Source organism: Heloderma suspectum, chromosome 6, assembly GCF_057233095.1.
Source record: "Heloderma suspectum isolate Gila_16-S chromosome 6, 16-S_ref, whole genome shotgun sequence".
Classification (NCBI taxonomy): domain Eukaryota; kingdom Metazoa; phylum Chordata; class Lepidosauria; order Squamata; family Helodermatidae; genus Heloderma; species Heloderma suspectum.
In genome coordinates this window covers 85,419,903-85,437,907 of record NC_139463.1, presented here as the reverse complement: position 1 = coordinate 85,437,907, position 18,005 = coordinate 85,419,903, and the positions used below count along the sequence as shown (strand labels likewise).

General features: G+C 48.1%; 1 protein-coding gene across 1 annotated transcript; it reads right to left on the bottom strand.

Annotated features, from left to right (window-relative positions):
• Positions 1-3,692: 3,692 nt before the first annotated feature.
• On the bottom strand, positions 3,693-14,111 carry LOC146341670 (uncharacterized). Its single transcript, XM_084805133.1, has 3 exons — positions 13,413-14,111; positions 7,374-7,500; positions 3,693-5,218 (listed from the first exon to the last, which is right to left on the bottom strand). The coding sequence occupies exons 1-3, from the start codon at positions 14,109-14,111 to the stop codon at positions 4,230-4,232; spliced, it is 1,815 nt and encodes a 604-aa protein (XP_084661259.1). The 3' UTR covers positions 3,693-4,229.
• Positions 14,112-18,005: the final 3,894 nt, after the last annotated feature.

Here is an 18,005-nt window from a genome sequence, read left to right as displayed (position 1 = left end):
CTTCAAAATTTACAAGGCAAATCTAGAGCGCAATTTTGGGAGAGGTCCACATGTGCCAGATCCATAGCACAGCATGCACGTTGGTGAGGGAGTCATTTTTGACCAGGTTTTGAACCTTTTTCTTTTCTAAGATGTTTTGGAAATTCAGCACACAAGCCAGGAAACTGACCCATCCATTTCAAAACACGTACAACTAAAGCTCCTAATCCAATGGGCCCCATTATGCATATTCATGTGCATATGTACATGGCAGGACTTTTAAACAGGACCTCTCACTGCCTCTGATGTTGCTCCTGACACCTTCCCGTCTGTCGCAGCACAGGGAGAGATGCAGATTTTTTTTTAAGGGATGGTTGTTGCACACACGGATCTCACTGTATACATCTCTGCATACGAGCCTGTTTGCCCCAACCCAGCAAGGGCAATCAAGGTATACAAATAAACTGCCATGTATTCATCTCCCTGGGTTTGTAAAAGGTTGTGGTGAATGGAAGGGGGCCACATCTAGTGCATGGGGCTATGCAGTGCTCCTGCCCCACATATGCATAGCCAAATAGATGGTCACCTTTGACAGTACTGAACAACAGCTGGAGAGGAATGAATAAACTCGCTTATGTCTCCCAACTCAGTGCTGTCTGGATTTCAGTGTTAATTGCCTATTGACTGCAGCCTTCTGTGATGACCATCTCTGAATAAAGATCTACTAAATTTAAACACTAGACTTGACAATTTCCAAGCATTTGGGGCTGTTAGCACCAATCTCCACATTACTTCCCCTGCCCCCCTGCTGGCCTAAGGTCTACTCTGTGGCTGCAATCCTATACTTACCATGGAGTAAGGCCCAGGGAACTCAACGGGACTTAGTTCTGAGCAGGCACGGCTAACATTGCACTGTAAGGTTTGGGGTCCATTCTGTGTATTTTTTCCGTCCAAAATAAAATATATACATATGCACAATAATTGCCATATCACTTTTTGAACTAAAAAGGCCATTTCTTCACATACAACTAATTAAAGAAGGACAAGTAACACTAACCAAAAAAGATTCACCTAACCTCTCTCGCACATGGAGACTACGGTTAGGAAACCACTAACTGTGCCAGAAGCAAAAGTCCCCGAGTTCACCCTAGTACCACCAGTGGATGTTAACTCCCCTTGTCCTGCACCACAACAGAGCTCAATTAATTTCCTCTGTGAACACCAAGCGGGAGAAGAGAGACAAAGTGATCCTTAGCAGGGTCCCCCAAAGCACATCTTAATTTCGACTGAGGCTTATCAGCTGGTGTTGAAGCCAAGGAAACAGGATTCTCTGTCCACTGGAACGGCTTTTTCTCCTAAGATAAAAGGGTGCCTCTGAGCACATTCAGAACACCCCTTCCCTTATCACTCAGGCCTGGTCTAAAAACGCAGCACGATGTGGTGGTAGAGAGTTCCGAGGTTGGAGAATGGACTGTACCGCTTCAGTGTGTAGGTGAGAGATAACAGGTGTGTATGCTCCCCTATGTGAAAGAGATCCCTGCAAATAAAAAAGTAGCGCAACAGCAAATGAGCTGGCCTAGAACCTCTCTCCCTGATATGCAATTTTTACTTGCAGGGAGTTTTTCTTTTTTAACCCAATGCCAACACAGGATTCATACCACCTCCAACTGCTGCAGGTGTAAACCAGGCCTCAAACACTACTATCAGCCATCTGTGCTACTGAAGTCTCGGGACCGAGATAGAATTTCTAGGAATCTCAGAACCCAGTTTAGCAATTTTTAAGAGCTTTTAAACACCCAGAGCCTATTTCTTTATGGGTCCCCACACAACAGCTGGGAGTTGGGTGGTGCTGACCACTGGTAGTAGTAGGCATTCAGGAGACAAACACAGTTAATTTAAATGACCAACACACTGGTATATATTCTCTTGTTGGCTCTGCTCCACGCACAGCCTGGCCTTCCCATACAGTGAATGGTGGCTTCTCAGAGCTTGTTTCCCACTGCACAGACCAGCTTTCCCCAATCTGCTGCTCTCCAGATTTTTTATTACAACTCCCATCAGCCCCAGTCAGCATGGCCAGTGAGCAGGGATGATGGGAGTTGTAATCTAAAACATCCGGAAGCTACCAGGTCAGGGAATGCTGGCACAGACCATCCTGGAGCCTTTGCTGCAAACCACCTGTTTCTTGGAGGCAGATTCCCACAGTCTGGTCTTTCTTGGGTTTTGCAGGAGTCAGCTGTGGCTCAGCACACCCAGGGGGAACATCACGCAGAAAGGGAGCAACGCAGCAGCTCTCACGTGCAACCACACCGCCAGACGAGAAGTAATTCTGTGTTCCTGAGGGGCGTCACCTAGCCTGCCAGGCTGAATTTTCCCCTCCTCCTTTCCCTCGATAAAAATAAATAAACAGACATTTCAGGGACCCTATGGGAAGAAAAGAGAAAGCAGCAGTAACAGAGGGATAGAGGATGAGCAAAGGGGAAAGCAGCTGTGGCAATGGAAAGGAAGAAATGGGGGCTGGTGTGGGGGCGGGGGCTTGCTGAAGGCCACTTGAGAAGAACATGGCTCAACATGCCACACACACGCACAAACGAAGGATTTCCCAATTTACCTATTGCAGTTTCTCCAAGTACGCAGAGGCAGAACCCAGGCGCAGCATGTGTGTGTGTGTGTGGGGGGAGTAATGCAACTTTGTTCATAATTTGGGATGGAGGAGAGGGGAGAAATAAACTACGTATATATCCTTGCACTTCAAGAAGCCTGAGACGGATTGCATCTTCAAAAGACGTCTGCTGTGGGGAAGCCAGTCCTAACCACACTTACTTGAGACTGAGCCCCGCTGAAGACAGAAGAGCTTACTTCTGAGTAAACATGCATAGGATTGAGCTGGAATTCGCTCCTCCAACAAGAGCAGAAGCAACAGGTTTCACAAGCAGGGCAGTGTCATTGGCTATACTTCAATCAACCATATTGGAGGGTGGGTTGGCAGTTTTTAGGGCACGTCCATAGAGATCTGTTCCCCCACCCCAAACCTAAACATTATTATTAATCACTTACATCACGCTTTCAATATACAAATTGGCTTACAATCTTTACATAGCTTGTCCTTGCCAGAACCCTGCAAGGTAGGTCCCCGTTAGTCCCCTTTGACAAATGGGGAACTCAGACTGAGAGAATATACATTGCCCAAGGCCACACATTGAAGTCATTGTGGATCAGGGATTAGAACCCAGAGATGCCATGACTAAATCCACTGGATCACACTGGCTCAGTGATTTACTGTGGCCAGTGCTCACAAGCAGCCCTCCCTACTGGCCCTGTACCAAGCACCCCCCTGGTAATCAGAAGGAGAATCGTACGAATTGGAGGTGATGTAGCATGGCAAAACCTGCAGGACTGACCATCCGCCCCACCCAGGTACGTTACATAAGAATTGCCTTGTGGGATCAGGCCAAGGTCCATGAACTTTGCTGCACTGTATCCAACAATGGCCGATGTCCCTAGGATGTCCACAAGACACACACAGCAGTAGCCATCTACTGTCCCCAACCCCTGGCAAGTCAGATCTTATGCTGCCTCCGAACCTAAGAGGTTCCGTATCCTCCTTCCTGCAGGATCCATTGTGCACTGAAATGTCAAGCCTGGGGAGATCTGTTGTGGACAAGCCTGTTGTCTCCATCTTTCACAAAGAATTTATTTTATTTTTTATACTCAATCAGGAGAGAAACATGATGGCACAGACCAGCGGCAAGGCTTCCATCTTCAGTGGCCTCCTCTGCTCCGGCTCCCCCCGGGAATAGCCAGGGCAGTAGGCGGTTTCATCTTCCACAGTCAACATCCTGCTTGCCTAATCCACAGAGCAAGCAACTCCCTTATAACAAGGTTCCTGCTGTCCCCTCAGGCTGAGAAGGGGAAAAAAGCAAGAAATTGGGGCTTGGGTTCCTTTTCCAGTCACTGCAAGGTTAAGGGATCTTGTCCAAATGCCGCCATGAGTCACTGTCGCAGCAGCAATGTCCCTGGGGATAAAGATGAGGCAGACTAGTCCCACTTTCTATTATGTCCTCAGCTAAATCCCCCCAAGCCAAACAAGGTCCAGCTATGTTCTTGACAGGGGTCAGTGCTGGAGGAGGAATGACACCTATCAAGGGAACAAGATGAAACCTCTTCTCCTTTAGACAGCACCTCCCTTAGTAAGACCGAGAGGGAGGAACGGGCCTGGAGCTGGGAAGACAAGGTGCAGCTGGTTCCTTTTAAGTTCTCAGTGCGTCTTTCTCCTTCTCATCTTTCTCTAGAACCTCTGCCTTCTCTTCCATCTCACTAACTTTCAGTTCACTATTTGCCTGTGACTCCATGGATACCACGGGCTTGCTTTTTTCCGACGCCTTCTCTTTCGTGTGGATTCTCTGGTGCGTTACCAAGGCGCTTTTCTGCCGGAATCTCCTCCCGCACTCGAGGCAGCGATACGGCCGCTCCCCGGTGTGGATCCTCCGGTGTATGAGAAGGTCCGAGAACCTGGTGAATCGCCTCTCGCACTCGTCGCAGGGAAACGGCTTCTCTCCGGTGTGGATTTTCTGGTGTCTCGTGAGGTCCGACGGGTAGCTGAATCTTCTCCCGCACACGCCGCAGCAAAACGGTTTCTCTCCGGAGTGCGTTCGCTGGTGCGAAATCAGATTGGAGCGCTGAATGAAGCGTTTCCCGCACTCGGCACAGGAAAAGGGCTTCTCCCCCGTATGGATCCTCTTGTGTATTTTAAGCGTGGAGGAAGAAACAAACCTTTTCCCGCATTCCAGGCAGATGTAGGGTTTCTGGCCTGTGTGGATGCGTTCGTGCACCCTGAGTGCTGACTGGTGGCTGAAGCACTGCTGGCAGTGAGAGCAGCGATAGGGCTGCTCTCCCGAGTGGACTCTCTGGTGACTAACCAGGGAGGCCCGCTGGGCAAACGCCACGCCACATTCAGGGCACGTGTGCGGTTTTTCCCCCGTGTGAATCCTCTGGTGCCTGGTCAAGTGGGACAGCTGACTGAATCGTGTCCCACACTCCATGCAGCGAAAGGGCTTTGCGCCCGTATGGATGTTCTCGTGCTTAGCCAGGTCAGATGGGCGTGCAAAGCATTTTCCACAGTCAATACAGGCGTGGGGCTTCTCCTTCCTTGGCATCACCCCGGGAGTTGTACGTGCTCCCTCTTCCCTGGCCCCTGGATGCTGAAATGACCCACCAGCTCTGTTTGTGACCTTGGCACCTATAACATTGGGGAGCAGGGGGAGAAAGAAATCCGGAGGTCATCCCAGAGTTGCTTAATGCACGAACGTGACCAGCATTTAGAGGTGAAAAACAATACGCGTTCTCTGTGTCATCGGCACAATCCACTGGGCCTATTCAGACACGACTCGGGGAAGGGTGGCTAAGGAAACTACAGTGGGAGGAGGGGTTAGAAAAGCCACAACACACACGCCTGTCACAGACCAGGAACTGCGTGGCGCGCCATGGTTTACTTACCCATCCCCGCAGAGTAGTTGGTTCCATGGAGTACTGCCACTGCTGCCAGTTATCCCAGTGGCCGTCGCACTGGGAAAACACATGCCGACCGCTCCATCTGTTACTACGCAATGGCGACCACAGAATCCGGCCATGATGCCTAGAGCGTCCCTGGGTGTGCAGGACACTCTAGGCCACCACCTCTACGGTGGCGGCAGCCTACAAACCGCCCATTTGAACCACCGCCCGCCACATGCAATGGTAAGCCACCACAGAACCCCTTAGTCCTGCTGCAGGGGGGTGGTTACCTGGGGTGGTTTACTAACCATCGCTGTCAGGATTTTCTCCCGCCACACAACATGCTAAGCCACTGTGGTCTGTTTAACAACGCTGACCTCAGTGGCTTAGTGTTACGTGTGAACAAGGTCATTCTGTTTACGGCCAGGGCTGCGTATATGCTGCAATTCTATGAGCACACAGGAGTAATGCAGCATGTGGCATCAACCAAGAACAGAATTCAAGTTTCCTGACACTCGGCTTTCATGTTTGTTTTGTTTTTTAAGCAGCACATTCTTAGCCCTTAGTCCTTGAAAATATGTGGGCACATTGCATATTTTTTCCCTCCAAACATCTCAGAACTCAGGCGACTGAATAAGATTTCCAGTGTTTGCAGGGCAGGGCTTCAGTTCCCTGCACGGCTCATTGCCCCTCCCTAACTCAGAATAAATCACCAAAATAAGCTGTGCTAATGTTCATCATGCATGCAGGTGGCACTGATCAACTGCTCCTGGTGCAAAAGCTGGATTGCCTAGATGCAGCTGTATTTATTTTGAGTGTGCCATACTAACAGCCCAGTTTATGGCACTCTTGCAGAATTAACAGAAATCACAGAACTGGAAGAGACCAAAGAGGCCATCTGAAAGGCCTATAGGCCTCTACCAAATCTGTCTCCCTTCCCTACCACCAATAACCTAGGAACACCATACCAGAGGCTGCTGCAAGAAGAGACGTGATACCTGAACAATAATTAATCTGCAAAGCAAAGTGTTTCAGATGACTTTTACAAATAAGTCAAGGAACATGTTGCAGAAGAATTTTTCAGAGGAAGGACACCAAACCCGTCTACTAAATAATCAAAGGAAGTGTCAGCTGGGGCAACCCCATGCCATTCAACTCCTGTCATTAGCTGAGGCAGCTAGGAATGGCTGGATCTATCAATCTTGGTCTTGCCAAGACTGATGGTTTTGGAGCAGCTCATTCTGTCCCGTTTCCGCACGTGACTTTTTAAAAAATCTGTACGAAAATTCATATGCATTTTTCGTAACATGCGTATTAATGTATGCATTTCTGATGCATGCATCTATTGACTAAAGTGTATTTGTGCACATTTTGGAAATGTACACATTTTTCTCTGCACATTTTTCAAATATGCGCATGTTGTCGAACACATTTTGTTTGTTTTGAGGAATGCAACACAAACTGTGTTCTGGTCCGTGGTTGAGTCCAGGAGGTGCAAATTGGGTAAATAAAAAAACACACATGCCTCAACAGAGAAAATGTCTCACGCATCTCTAGTAGCAACCCCAACGTCCCAGAAGGAAGAGGGGAAAAAACATTTCTACAAGCAGATTGTAGCAGAAGCGCAATTTGCACATGCTAATTAACGCTTCTCCAAGAGACGCGCCACAATACATCTGCTTCTCCTTAAAATGCCTCAGGAGCCTTTAACCTTTTTGTTACAATAAATAGACACTGATAACCCATCTAGAATCTAGCATCTTAATAGCAATCCTTTGAATCCTTTCCAGCTCAATCCACATCCCTTCTCCAACTGGGGCACCCAGAACTGGCCACGGCCCTACCCATATGCCTTAAGCTGGGATAATGAGAGCAGGACTATCAGTGCCAGAAAGCCTTACCCAGCAAGCTGATCTTCCCATTGTCCTGCTGCCTGGCCTCCTTGGCAAGGTGCCTTGGTCTGGTGTCAGATGTGGCTCGCTGGCCTTCGGAGAGATTCACGGCTGTCCCCTGGAATGAATCAGAGCCCTGGAATGACATTGGAAGTTAACATTCAAGACCTCACCTTCCATATACACACACACACACATTCATTTTTAACTATATTATTATTATTTATAATACTTTTATATCATTTAGGGCGCAATCCTATTCAGACAGGTGGCTGCCTCCGAACTCGGGGGAGGAGGCTGCTGTACAACACATTGGATGTGTCGTACAAGCGCTTCTGTCCTCCCTGCCCCGGAACGCCCTCTGGGGACGCCCCTTTTCGGCCGCTCCATGTTCCTCTTGCAAGCGTGGAGGATGGGGCTGTTCTGCGCTGCCTCGGAGACAGTGCAGAAGTGTGGGGGGGTCGGTTCTCTGGGAACCGACCTCGGAGCGCGGGCTCCAAGGTCAGTTCCCAGAAAACAAGATATCCTATGGCCGTCTAGCCTCTGTCTAGCGGCCATAGGATTGCTCCCTCCATACATTAAAATCCCTATGCAATTTGCATGAAAGTACAACAAAATACAATGTAAGATTCTCAAATTCCATGTGGAAAATGTTCTAAAGAGTGGGTGTCACCATGGAGAAGGCCTGCTTATGTACCGCTACCTGGTGACATTCCACTGGCTGTGAACAACCAATAAGGGCTCCTCAAATGATCTCAGGGGTAGAGATGTATGGATTGTGTAAAATCCATTCCATCTGCAATTCACAGGTTGTGGTGCATCTTTCGTTCTGTCATCTGCCCATTGACAGAATTTGATTTTTTTAGTGTCTGAATTTGTGCAAATTCACACGTGCAAAAATGCACAAATTCCCACAAACTGCGCAAATTCCCCCCAAATGCACATTTTTACACTTTAGTCTATGGGGGAGATGCACATTTTCGTTTGGGGTTTTTAGTTTTGCATTTTTTCTGACAAAATTTGTGCAAAATTCACAAAGGTTAGAAAAACAGTCTGCAAGCCTGTGGAATCCGCCCAACAGGGGAAAAGCTGGTCCGGTGAGGAATCCACAGGTTGGATTCATAAAAATCCAAACTCATTTGGTTCCACTGAGGATTTCTCCGACATCCCTACTCAGGGGTCAACTGAGTATTTATATGGGAAAATGGTCAACTAGGTATCCTGGTCCTGAGTCATTAAGGGCTTTGTATGTCAGCAATACCCCTTCATGGATCACTGCCTTGTTGTGGCGAAGGGGCTTGTATAACTCAGTGAAGCCATAAGCTATGCCATGCAGGGCCACCCAAGTCGGACAGGTCATGGTGGAGAGTTCTGACAAAATGTGCTCCACTGGAGAAGGAAATGGCAACCCACTCCAGTATTCTTGCCGAGAAAACCCCATGGAACGTATCACAAGGCTAAAAGAGATGACGCCGGAAGATGAGCCCCTCAGGTTGGAAGGTGTCCAATATACTACTGGGGAAGAGCAGAGGGAATTTCCAAGTAGCGCCAGAAAGAGTGAAGCGGCTGGGCCAAAGCTGAAAGGACACTCAGCTGTGAATGTGTCTGGTGGTGAAAAGAAAATCTGATGCTGTAAAGAACAATATTGTTTAGGGACCTGGAATGTCAGATCAATGAATCAAGGTAAGCTGGAGGTGGTCAAACATGAGATGGCAAGATTAAACATCGACATCTTGGGAATCAGCAAACTAAAATGGACAGGCATGAGTGAATTTAATTCAGGTGACCATCATATCTACTACTGTGGGCAAGAATCCCTTAGAAGAAATGGAGTAGCACTCATAGTCAACAAAAGGGTGGGAAAAGCACTACTGGGGTACAATCTCAAAAACGATAGAATGATCTCAGTACGAATCCAAGGCAAACCATTCAACATCACAGTAATTCAAGTCTATGCCCCAACCACTGAGGCCGAAGAAGCTGAGGTTGATCGGTTCTATGAAGACCTACAACACCTTCTAGAACTAACACCAAAAAAAGATGTCCTCTTCATCATAGGGGATTGGAATGCTAAAGTAGGAAGTCAAGAAATCACCGGGATAACAGGCAGGCATGGCCTTGGTGTACAAAATGAAGCAGGACAAAGGCTAATAGAGTTTTGCCAAGAGAACACGCTGATCATAGCAAACACTCTTTTCCAACAGCACAAGAGGCGACTCTACACATGGACATCACCAGATGGTCAATATTGAAATCAGATTGATTATGTCCTTTGCAGCCAAAGATGGAGAAGCTCCATACAGTCAGTAAAAACAAGACCTGGAGCTGACTGTGGCTCAGATCATGAGCTTCTTGTTGCAAACCTTCGGCTTAAATTGAAGAACGTAGGGAAAACCACGAAACCATTCAGGTATGACCTAAATCATATCCCTGATGAATGTACAGTGGAGGTGACAAATAGATTTCAGGGATTAGACTTGATAGACAGAGTGCCTGAGGAACTATGGACGGAGGTCCGTAACATTGCTCAGGAGGCAGCAACAAAATCCATCCCAAAGAAAATGAAATGCAAGAAAGCAAAGTGGCTGTCTGAGGAGGCTTTACAAGTAGCTGAGGAAAGAAGGGAAGCGAAAAGCAAGGGAGAAAGGGGAAGATATATCCAACGGAATGCAGAGTTCCAGAGAGTAGCAAGGAGAGACAAGAAGGCCTTCTTAAATGAACAATGCAAAGAAATGGAGGAAAACAATAGAATGGGAAAGACTAGAGATCTTTTCAAGAAAATCGGAGATCTCAAGGGAATGTTTTGTGAAAGGACGGGCATGATAAAGGACAAAGAAGGCAGGGACCTAACAGAAGCAGATGAGATTAAGAAGAGGTGGCAAGAATACACAGAAGAACTATACAGGAAAGATCTGAATGTCTCTGATAGCCATGATAGTGCGGTCACTGAACTTGAGCTGGACATCCTCGAGAATGAAGTCAAGTGGGCCTTAGGAAGCATTAGTAACAACAAAGCTAGCGGAGATGACAGCTCAGCTGGAATACTATTTAAAATCCGAAAAGATGATGCTGTTAAAGTGCTGCACTCAATATGCCAACAAATTTGGAACACTCAACAGTGGCCACAAGACAGGAAAAGGTCAGTTTACATTCCAATTCCAAAGAAGGGCAACGCCAAAGAGTCTTCAAACTACTGTACAATTGTGCTCATTTCACATGCCAGCAAGGTTATGCTCAAAATCTTACAAGCTAGGCTTCAGCAGCATGTGAACCGAGAACTACAGGAAGTACAAGCTGGATTTCGAAGAGGCAGAGGAACTAGAGATCAAATCGCCAACATTCGCTGGATCATGGAGAAAGTAAGAGAATTCCAGAAAAACGTCTATTTCTGCTTCATTGGCTACGCTAAAGCCTTTGATTGTGTGGATCACAACAAACTGTGGCAAATTCTTAAAGAGATGGGAGTACCAGACCACCTTACCTGTCTCCTGAGAAACCTGTACGAGGGTCAAGAAGCAACAGTAAGGACCGGACATGGAACAACCGATTGGTTCAAATTTGGGAAAGGAGTACGACAATGCTATATATTGTCGCCCTTCTTATTTAATTTATATGCAGAGTACATCATAAGAAACGCCGGGTTGGATGAATCACAGGTTCAAATTAAGATTGCCAGGAGAATTATCAACAAACTTAGATATGCAGACGATACCACCCTAATGGCAGAAAGCGAAGAGGATCTCAAGAGCCTCTTGTTGAGGGTGAAAGAGGAGAGTGCAAAAGCTGGTTTGAAACTCAACATTAAAAAAACTCAGATCATGGCATCTGGCCCCATCACTTCCTGGCATATAGAAGGAGAAGAAATGTAAGTAGTGACAGATTTTATTTTCTTGGGCTCCAAGATCACCGCAGATGGTGACTGTAGCCATGAAATTAAAAGACGGTTGCTCCTTGGGAGGAAAGCTATGGCAAACCTAGACAGCATAGTAAGAAGCAGAGACATCACCTTGCCGACAAAGGTCCACATAATCAAAGCTATGGTTTTCCCAGTAGTAACATATGGCTGTGAGAGCTGAACTATAAGGAAGGCTGAGCGCCGAAGAATTGATGCTTTCGAACTGTGGTGCTGGAGAAGACTCTTACGAGTCCCCTTGACTGCAAGGAGGTCAAATCAGTCAATCCTAAAGGAAATCAACCCTGAGTGCTCATTGGAAGGACAGCTACTGAAGCTGAAGCTCAAATATTCTGGCCACCTAATGCAAAGAGAAAAGTCCCTGGAAAAGACCCTGATGCTGGGAAAGATTGAAGGCAAAAGGAGAAGGGGACGGCAGAGGATGAGATGGCTAGATAGCATCACCGATGCAATGAATATGAACTTGAGCACACTCTGGGAGAGAGCGGAGGACAGGAAGGCCTGGCGTGCTATGGTCCATGGGGTCACGAAGAGTCGGACACGACTGAACGACTGAACAACAACAACAACAGTGTCAGCAATAAAACCTTGAACATGGCTTGGTAGCTAATAGGCAGCCAGTGCGGTGCTTTTAACACAAGTGTAATACACGTATATCCAGAAGCTCCACTGAGCATCCTAGCTGCTGTGTATTGCAATAACTGCAGCTTTCAAACCAGGCACAAGGGCAGCCTCACGCAGAGTGCAATACAGTAGTCTAACCGTAAGGTTAGCAGTGCATGGATCACAGCGGCTAGGCTATCCCTATGATGCCATTTCAGTGGTTAAAGAAAAAATGGAGGATGAAAGGGCCACAGAGTTGCAGCTATGAACCAAAACATCTACCACTTTAGCACTCTTTAGTAAAGGTGTGGAGGGGGCAGTAGTCCTAATGTCCATGGGTCTGCAAGCCAAATTGCCCTGCCCCTGACATTTGGCCAAATGCCGGAAAGGGCCCCCTAAATCTGTAGACCTTCCATGTGCCTGAGAATCCTGCATGATTAGGGTACCCAGATGCACGGATGGTCTGTATGCATGCATGTAGAAGCTCCTAGCGCCAGAATGTGCAGATATCGGGGGGGGGGGGAGGGTGAGCAGACACACAGATGTCAGGAATGGGGCCAGTCCTGCTTTCCCTCCCCCTCCCTGCAAGTTGTGTGTCGGTGGAGCTTTATTGGGGGGGGGGGGTTGCAGATATATATTTTAAGGCTCCAAAAGTCTAGGAGACCTGGCATGCTACGGGTAGCCAACCAAGTGTCCTCCAGATGTTTTGGACTACAACTTCCATAAGCCCCAGCCAGCACAGCCAATAGTTGGGGATTGTGGGAGCTGTAGTCCAAAACATCAGGAGTGCACCAGGTTGTCTGATATGCCCTTCAGAATAATCCAAGAGACTAGGAAAGTTATCTAGAGACTATGTGTTACATTTAGAGAAACATGCTGTTTCCAAGGCTGAGAAGGGCGAGCTGGTAGGGTAAGCCTAGATGCCTCCCAAGAGTTCCACAAGGTAAACCAGTTCCTGGATTGCACCACTTCAGGCTGGAGGTGGGGGACTACATAACGAATGGTCCTCCATATAAAAGCTTCCTGCTTGTAGAAAACTAGGAAGTCAGGGAGAAAGGTTCTAGCCTAGCCTTTCCCTGGCTCTGTTAGTTTTCTACAAACAATGCTTTTTTCCCTTGTAAGGGAACATTCAACACACAACTCCCAACGTGCAGTCTGACAGGCTCCCATCCAGAACAGTTTTACCATATTTCAGCCTTTCTCAGCTGAAGAGCAAAGTAAAAACAACTGAAATAAATGGTCTGTGGTTCACCCCACTCCCTCGCTAAGGCAGAGCAGCATTCAACCATTTTTGCAGTGATTAAGAGGTAGAGTTTCTGCATGACTCACTGTCCCCATGGACAGCAAAATGCAGAAAACAGATACGTAGTTTTGTTCTGCTTGTAAATTTTGGCCTTTCACAGAGCAGAATTTGTATTTTGACTCTTGCTGTTCAACTGGTAGAGTCCAGCAAAAAACAATCAAGCCCTGAGGTATGAATAAGTTTGCCAGCCTTGAACCTGACCTGGGTTGTTTGCATTCAACACGCTCACCTGTGGTTCGCTTTGCAAGCTCTCCTGCTGCCTCAGAAGGAATCCCTCAGCCAAGGCAACCGCCTGGGCACAGGTCTCAGGGCCACGCTCCCGGACTCGGTTTTGGATTTCCTTTGGCAGGACTATCAAAAACTGCTCCAGGATCAAGAGCTCCAGGATCTGCTCTTTCGTGCGGCTCTCCGGCTCCAGCCAGCGATGGCACAGCTCCCGCAACCGGCTGCAGGCCTCGCGGGGCCCCTCGGCTTCCTGGTAGCGGAATTGGCGGAAGTGCTGGCGCTGCATCTCAGCACTACTCGAGTTGCCGCGCTGGGCAGTAGCTTTAGCCTTCCTGTGGTCCCCTTTGTCTCGGGCATTCAGGCTGCTTAAGGCCTGCTGGGCTTCGGCACTGAGAGTGGGCATGAGGCGGCTCATCCCTTCTCTAGACCACTGACAGGCACCAACCACACAGTCAAATGTGGCCGGGTCATCCCACGAAGTCAAGTCCGGCAGATGTGAAGTTCCCCACCCCGAAGAGGGATACTGGACTGTTTTCAAGTACTCGTGCCACTGAGCTTCCAAACGCTGGGGTATCCCTTCCTGTCGTGATCTTGCCCACCGGGACAAGTCCCGGGCAGAACTAGACTGAACTGAAAAGGTGTCTCTTCCTGTTCCCCCAGATCCCTCTGCTGACTCGGGCCCTGTTCGGGCTTGTTCCTCCATCTCCTCAAGATGCTGCACTCACTTTGTTTCCTTCTAAGGAAGTCCACGTTTGCCACCTTCTCTTTTTTTGGCTTGACTCTCTCTCCAGCTCAAGCGCTCAAACCCGTTCCCTCAAATCCATGTTTCGCACTTCAAAATGGGTGAAAGAAAAGTCCAGCCTCGGCCTTAGGCAACACCTCATGCCACCTCACAGCTCCTACTCCATAGATTGGGTGAAGAGGCCCACATGGTAACCCAGATGTTGCAGTATACAGAGGCAAACAGGTTGACCCTGGAGCCAACAGGTTTCCCAGTCGAAGAGCTGTGGGTTGTTCCTGAGGGAAAATAGAGAACAAAGAAAATTAGTTCAAACCAAAGCAAGATCTTAACATGATTTTTTAAAAATAGCCCATTTTAAGCAAAGTCTCTCAAACCCACATTGGCTGTGTTCATTCGTCACAATAAACTATGGCTTACATGACAGGAACAACCGAATCCCCACCAGGCTCATGCGCTACCCCTTCCCCTCTGGCACAACCACAAGGAGCAGATTGGAAGTTTTCGCTTCCAATTTCAATTAACCCCAGTTCAGCAGTACATCTGAAGCCTCAGCGGTGGTTAATCTTAACTACGGTTTATGAAACAACATCACTTAATAAACCACAATTTGAAGTTGGTTTCAAACAAGCCATAGTTGAGATTAACCACAGTTTGTTGGTTTTAGGAAACAAGCCATGATCCCCCTTCAACCTGTCCCGGCTGAAGAGCAAATAAAAGATAATTTAAATAAATGCTCTGTGGTTTACATCCTGTGCCCACTAAGCCAGAGCAGTGTTCAACAATTTTTACAGTGATCAAGAGGTAGAGTTTCTGCACAAGTCACTGTCCCCACAGGCAAATGCAGCCAATGGCTCCAACTAAGAAACAAAGTATGGCAAAATGAACAGGACTCTCGGATTCCTTGCTTTTAAAAGCAAAATGTCTAACATTTGTAGAGAAAAACCAGAGTAGACATTAGCAATTTCAGCTAAAATGCAGGAAATGAGAATTTAAATGGGCAAGGGTTATGTTTTCTCACAGCACAATGCATTTTCAAACATTTAATCTACAGGCAACTGGTTCCCACACTGCTATTCCTGATCTAAACAAAAGTTTTCTTTAAAACATTGTGACCTGCCTTGAGCCATTAAAAGACAAGATGTCAGTCACTAACACACAGTCTGACTGCCATATTCGGCAGCCTGAACAGAACGTCTAAGGGATTTGGAAGGGGCCACACAGCCTGGCCATCTCTCCTAACCCAGTTATAATTGTAAACATAAGACGTGAGGTAAAACCCCCAGCGAAATCCTTAATTGTGGTACAGTGGGTGTTGAAAATAATTGCAGGTGCAGGGGGAGAGAGCTGGACATTTCAGAGGCATTTTCCACTCACCCTTTATTTGAAACCATAGCCTCAAAATATGGCTGGCACAGGAGGGAGAGAGAGGGGGCCTCTTCAGAAAGAAAACAGAGATGTTGTTGTGTGGGGTCCAGAGAGGGATAAGCCAAGCCCTTAATCGGCTCAGGAGTTAAACACATTCTGCAGAGAATCAGCATCTGCAGTGCTTGCCTGCCCTTCCCCCACAGGCCTCAACTGGCTGGGGGTCTCTTAATCCCCCACCCCACCTCCTAAATCCTCAGATGCAAACAGAATGGCAGGGTAGATACAGCTGATGCTGAAGTCTGCATTTTTCTCCACACTGTTTCAATTTGAGAGTCTTTGTGTCATTTGCTCCACCAACACCCCGTATCGCTTGGAAAGGAAGTGTGGGTGAAACTGCATCCCGAGTGCAAAAGTGAGGTAGAACAGAAAACGGGCAAACAGATGAAAAACAAACAAAAAAAAGGTGTGTGTGTGGGGGAGCCCCTTAGGAATGCTGTGGCTTCCTTCTTTATGCTGTGTGTACAAAATCCACATTGGTTAATCCATTCCACCTCCTGATCCCATGTTCACAATCATGGATGTGGATTAGAAGCCTTCACCCAAAAACACACATTGGAAGGATGGAAGAATTCCAGACTTTTCAGCCCTCTTTAGTCACCCTGATTGTAACATATACTAGACCACACTCTTCTCACAAGAAACCCAAGAGTCCTGGCCTGAAGTTTTGCCTACTCCACCCCACCCCCGACCCGCATAGCAGCCCACCCCCACCCTAGCTTTTCTCAAAGTAGTGAATAATCCAGGAATCATCTGCCTCAACAACACCCCCCCCCCAACAATATACTGGGTGCCCCATATAAGAAAGTCACACCTTTGTATTCTCTAAATCAGACTTCCCTAACCTTGGGCCCTGCAGATGTTTGGGACTACAACTCCTATCAGCCACAGCCAGCATGATCATTGATCAGAGATGATGGAAGTTCTAGTCCAAAACATTTGGAGGGCATCCACTGTGGGGAGGCTGCTCTAAATTAATCTGCTGTATAAATACTACCACCCCTTTGCTCCATACAAATGGGGATGAGGAATCCACATTTCATACATAAATATGAGTTGAAAGAGTGGTCGAAAAGACTCCCTTTAACAACTCTACTGATTAATTTTAAAAGGCAGCTAAAGGAAGAGATCTGAGAGAATACCCTCCCCCTGGCACCAAATTCTAAGAGCATATGTCTTCATAGATCTCTCCCAAATTGAATCCTGGCTTCATCTTTTGCAACTGCAAGGGGAGCTAGAAGGAGGAGCACAGCTGGGTAAAAGGGAAAGGTGTCGAAGGGTTGGGAATAATACGGGTTCTGGGTTCAAATCCACCTTAAGAATCCCACATGGTCAACTCACTTCCTCAACTCCTGATGTCCTCCCTGCTCCAGCTGACTGGGAGCAGGGAGGACATCAGATGTAAGGGACAGAATAACGGGCCAGGAAGATCTGGGTTCAAATCCCTGTTCATCCATGAAGCTCACAGGATGGCCCTGGGCCAGTCACCACCTCTCAGTCTAGCCTACCTCACAGGGTTGTTGTGAGCTTCAAAGAGGATCCTAGGGCAACGAGTCCAGCCCCGAGCTCCATGCAGGAAGGGTGGGATATAATAAACCAGGACCGCGAAGCATTTCGCCCATTCTACGTTGCGTGGAGAGAATTGCAGACAAAAACACAGCCTCTGGCACAGCCTCCTCCTACCCAGAGGAGGCTGGGTTTTTCATTCAGAGCCAGCCCTGCACAGGCCTTCGGAAACAGACATCTACACCACACAAAGCCCCTTCACTTCTCCCCCCCTCCGCCTTTCGCCTCCTGCAGGCGGTTCTGCCCCGGATCCTTTGCAGCCGGATCCGCCTGCGCCCAGCTCGGGTCCAGCCTCCCCTACCTCTGCTTTGCTCGCCGCTTCTTTCCAGCGGAGCCCCGCCGCAGCAGATCTGCAGCCCTGCAGAGGCAAATCCCCCCCCTTATTAAAATTCAAATCCCAAGTTTTGATCCCGGGAAGAGGAGGAGCAGGAAGGTGCCTGGGCTAATGCATCCCCCGCGCTAGTCGCCGGGCTTCCTGCGTCTCTCTAGGGCTGAGACCTCACGCTCGGTTTAACCCTTGGCGCACCTCAGACCCCGGGATCGGAGCTCCCTCCGCTTCCAGGCGTCGCCAGGAGAGATTAGAAGTGACACTGAAATAAAAAGATGAAGCCCCTTCACTGCAAGGTGGGTGACATAGCCTTCCAGATGGAAACGCCACAGACCGGGGGGGTTGTGCCCAGTGATATGGCGGCTGTTCACACGTGACGATAACAGCCATCGCGTGATGCGAAGCGTGGGTGTGAATACGTGTACGAAGGGACCAAGCGCAGGATCAGCCGCTTCCTTCGGTCGGGAGAAGTCGCGGGCATTCCTTGCTTCCCCCCACTCCCGCATGGGGCTCTGTGCCTTAAAAATAGGCAGGCAGAC

Excerpts from the sequence above, each read along its gene's own strand:
- LOC146341670 (XM_084805133.1), bottom strand. The coding sequence starts at position 14,111 with ATGGAGGAACAAGCCCGAACAGGGCCCGAGTCAGCAGAGGGATCTGGG. Across the intron at positions 7,501-13,412 it reads GCTTGCAAAGCGAACCACAG|GGCTCTGATTCATTCCAGGG; the intron begins GTGAGCGTGTTG and ends ATGTCATTCCAG. Across the intron at positions 5,219-7,373 it reads TGGGAAGATCAGCTTGCTGG|GTGCCAAGGTCACAAACAGA; the intron begins GTAAGGCTTTCT and ends CCAATGTTATAG.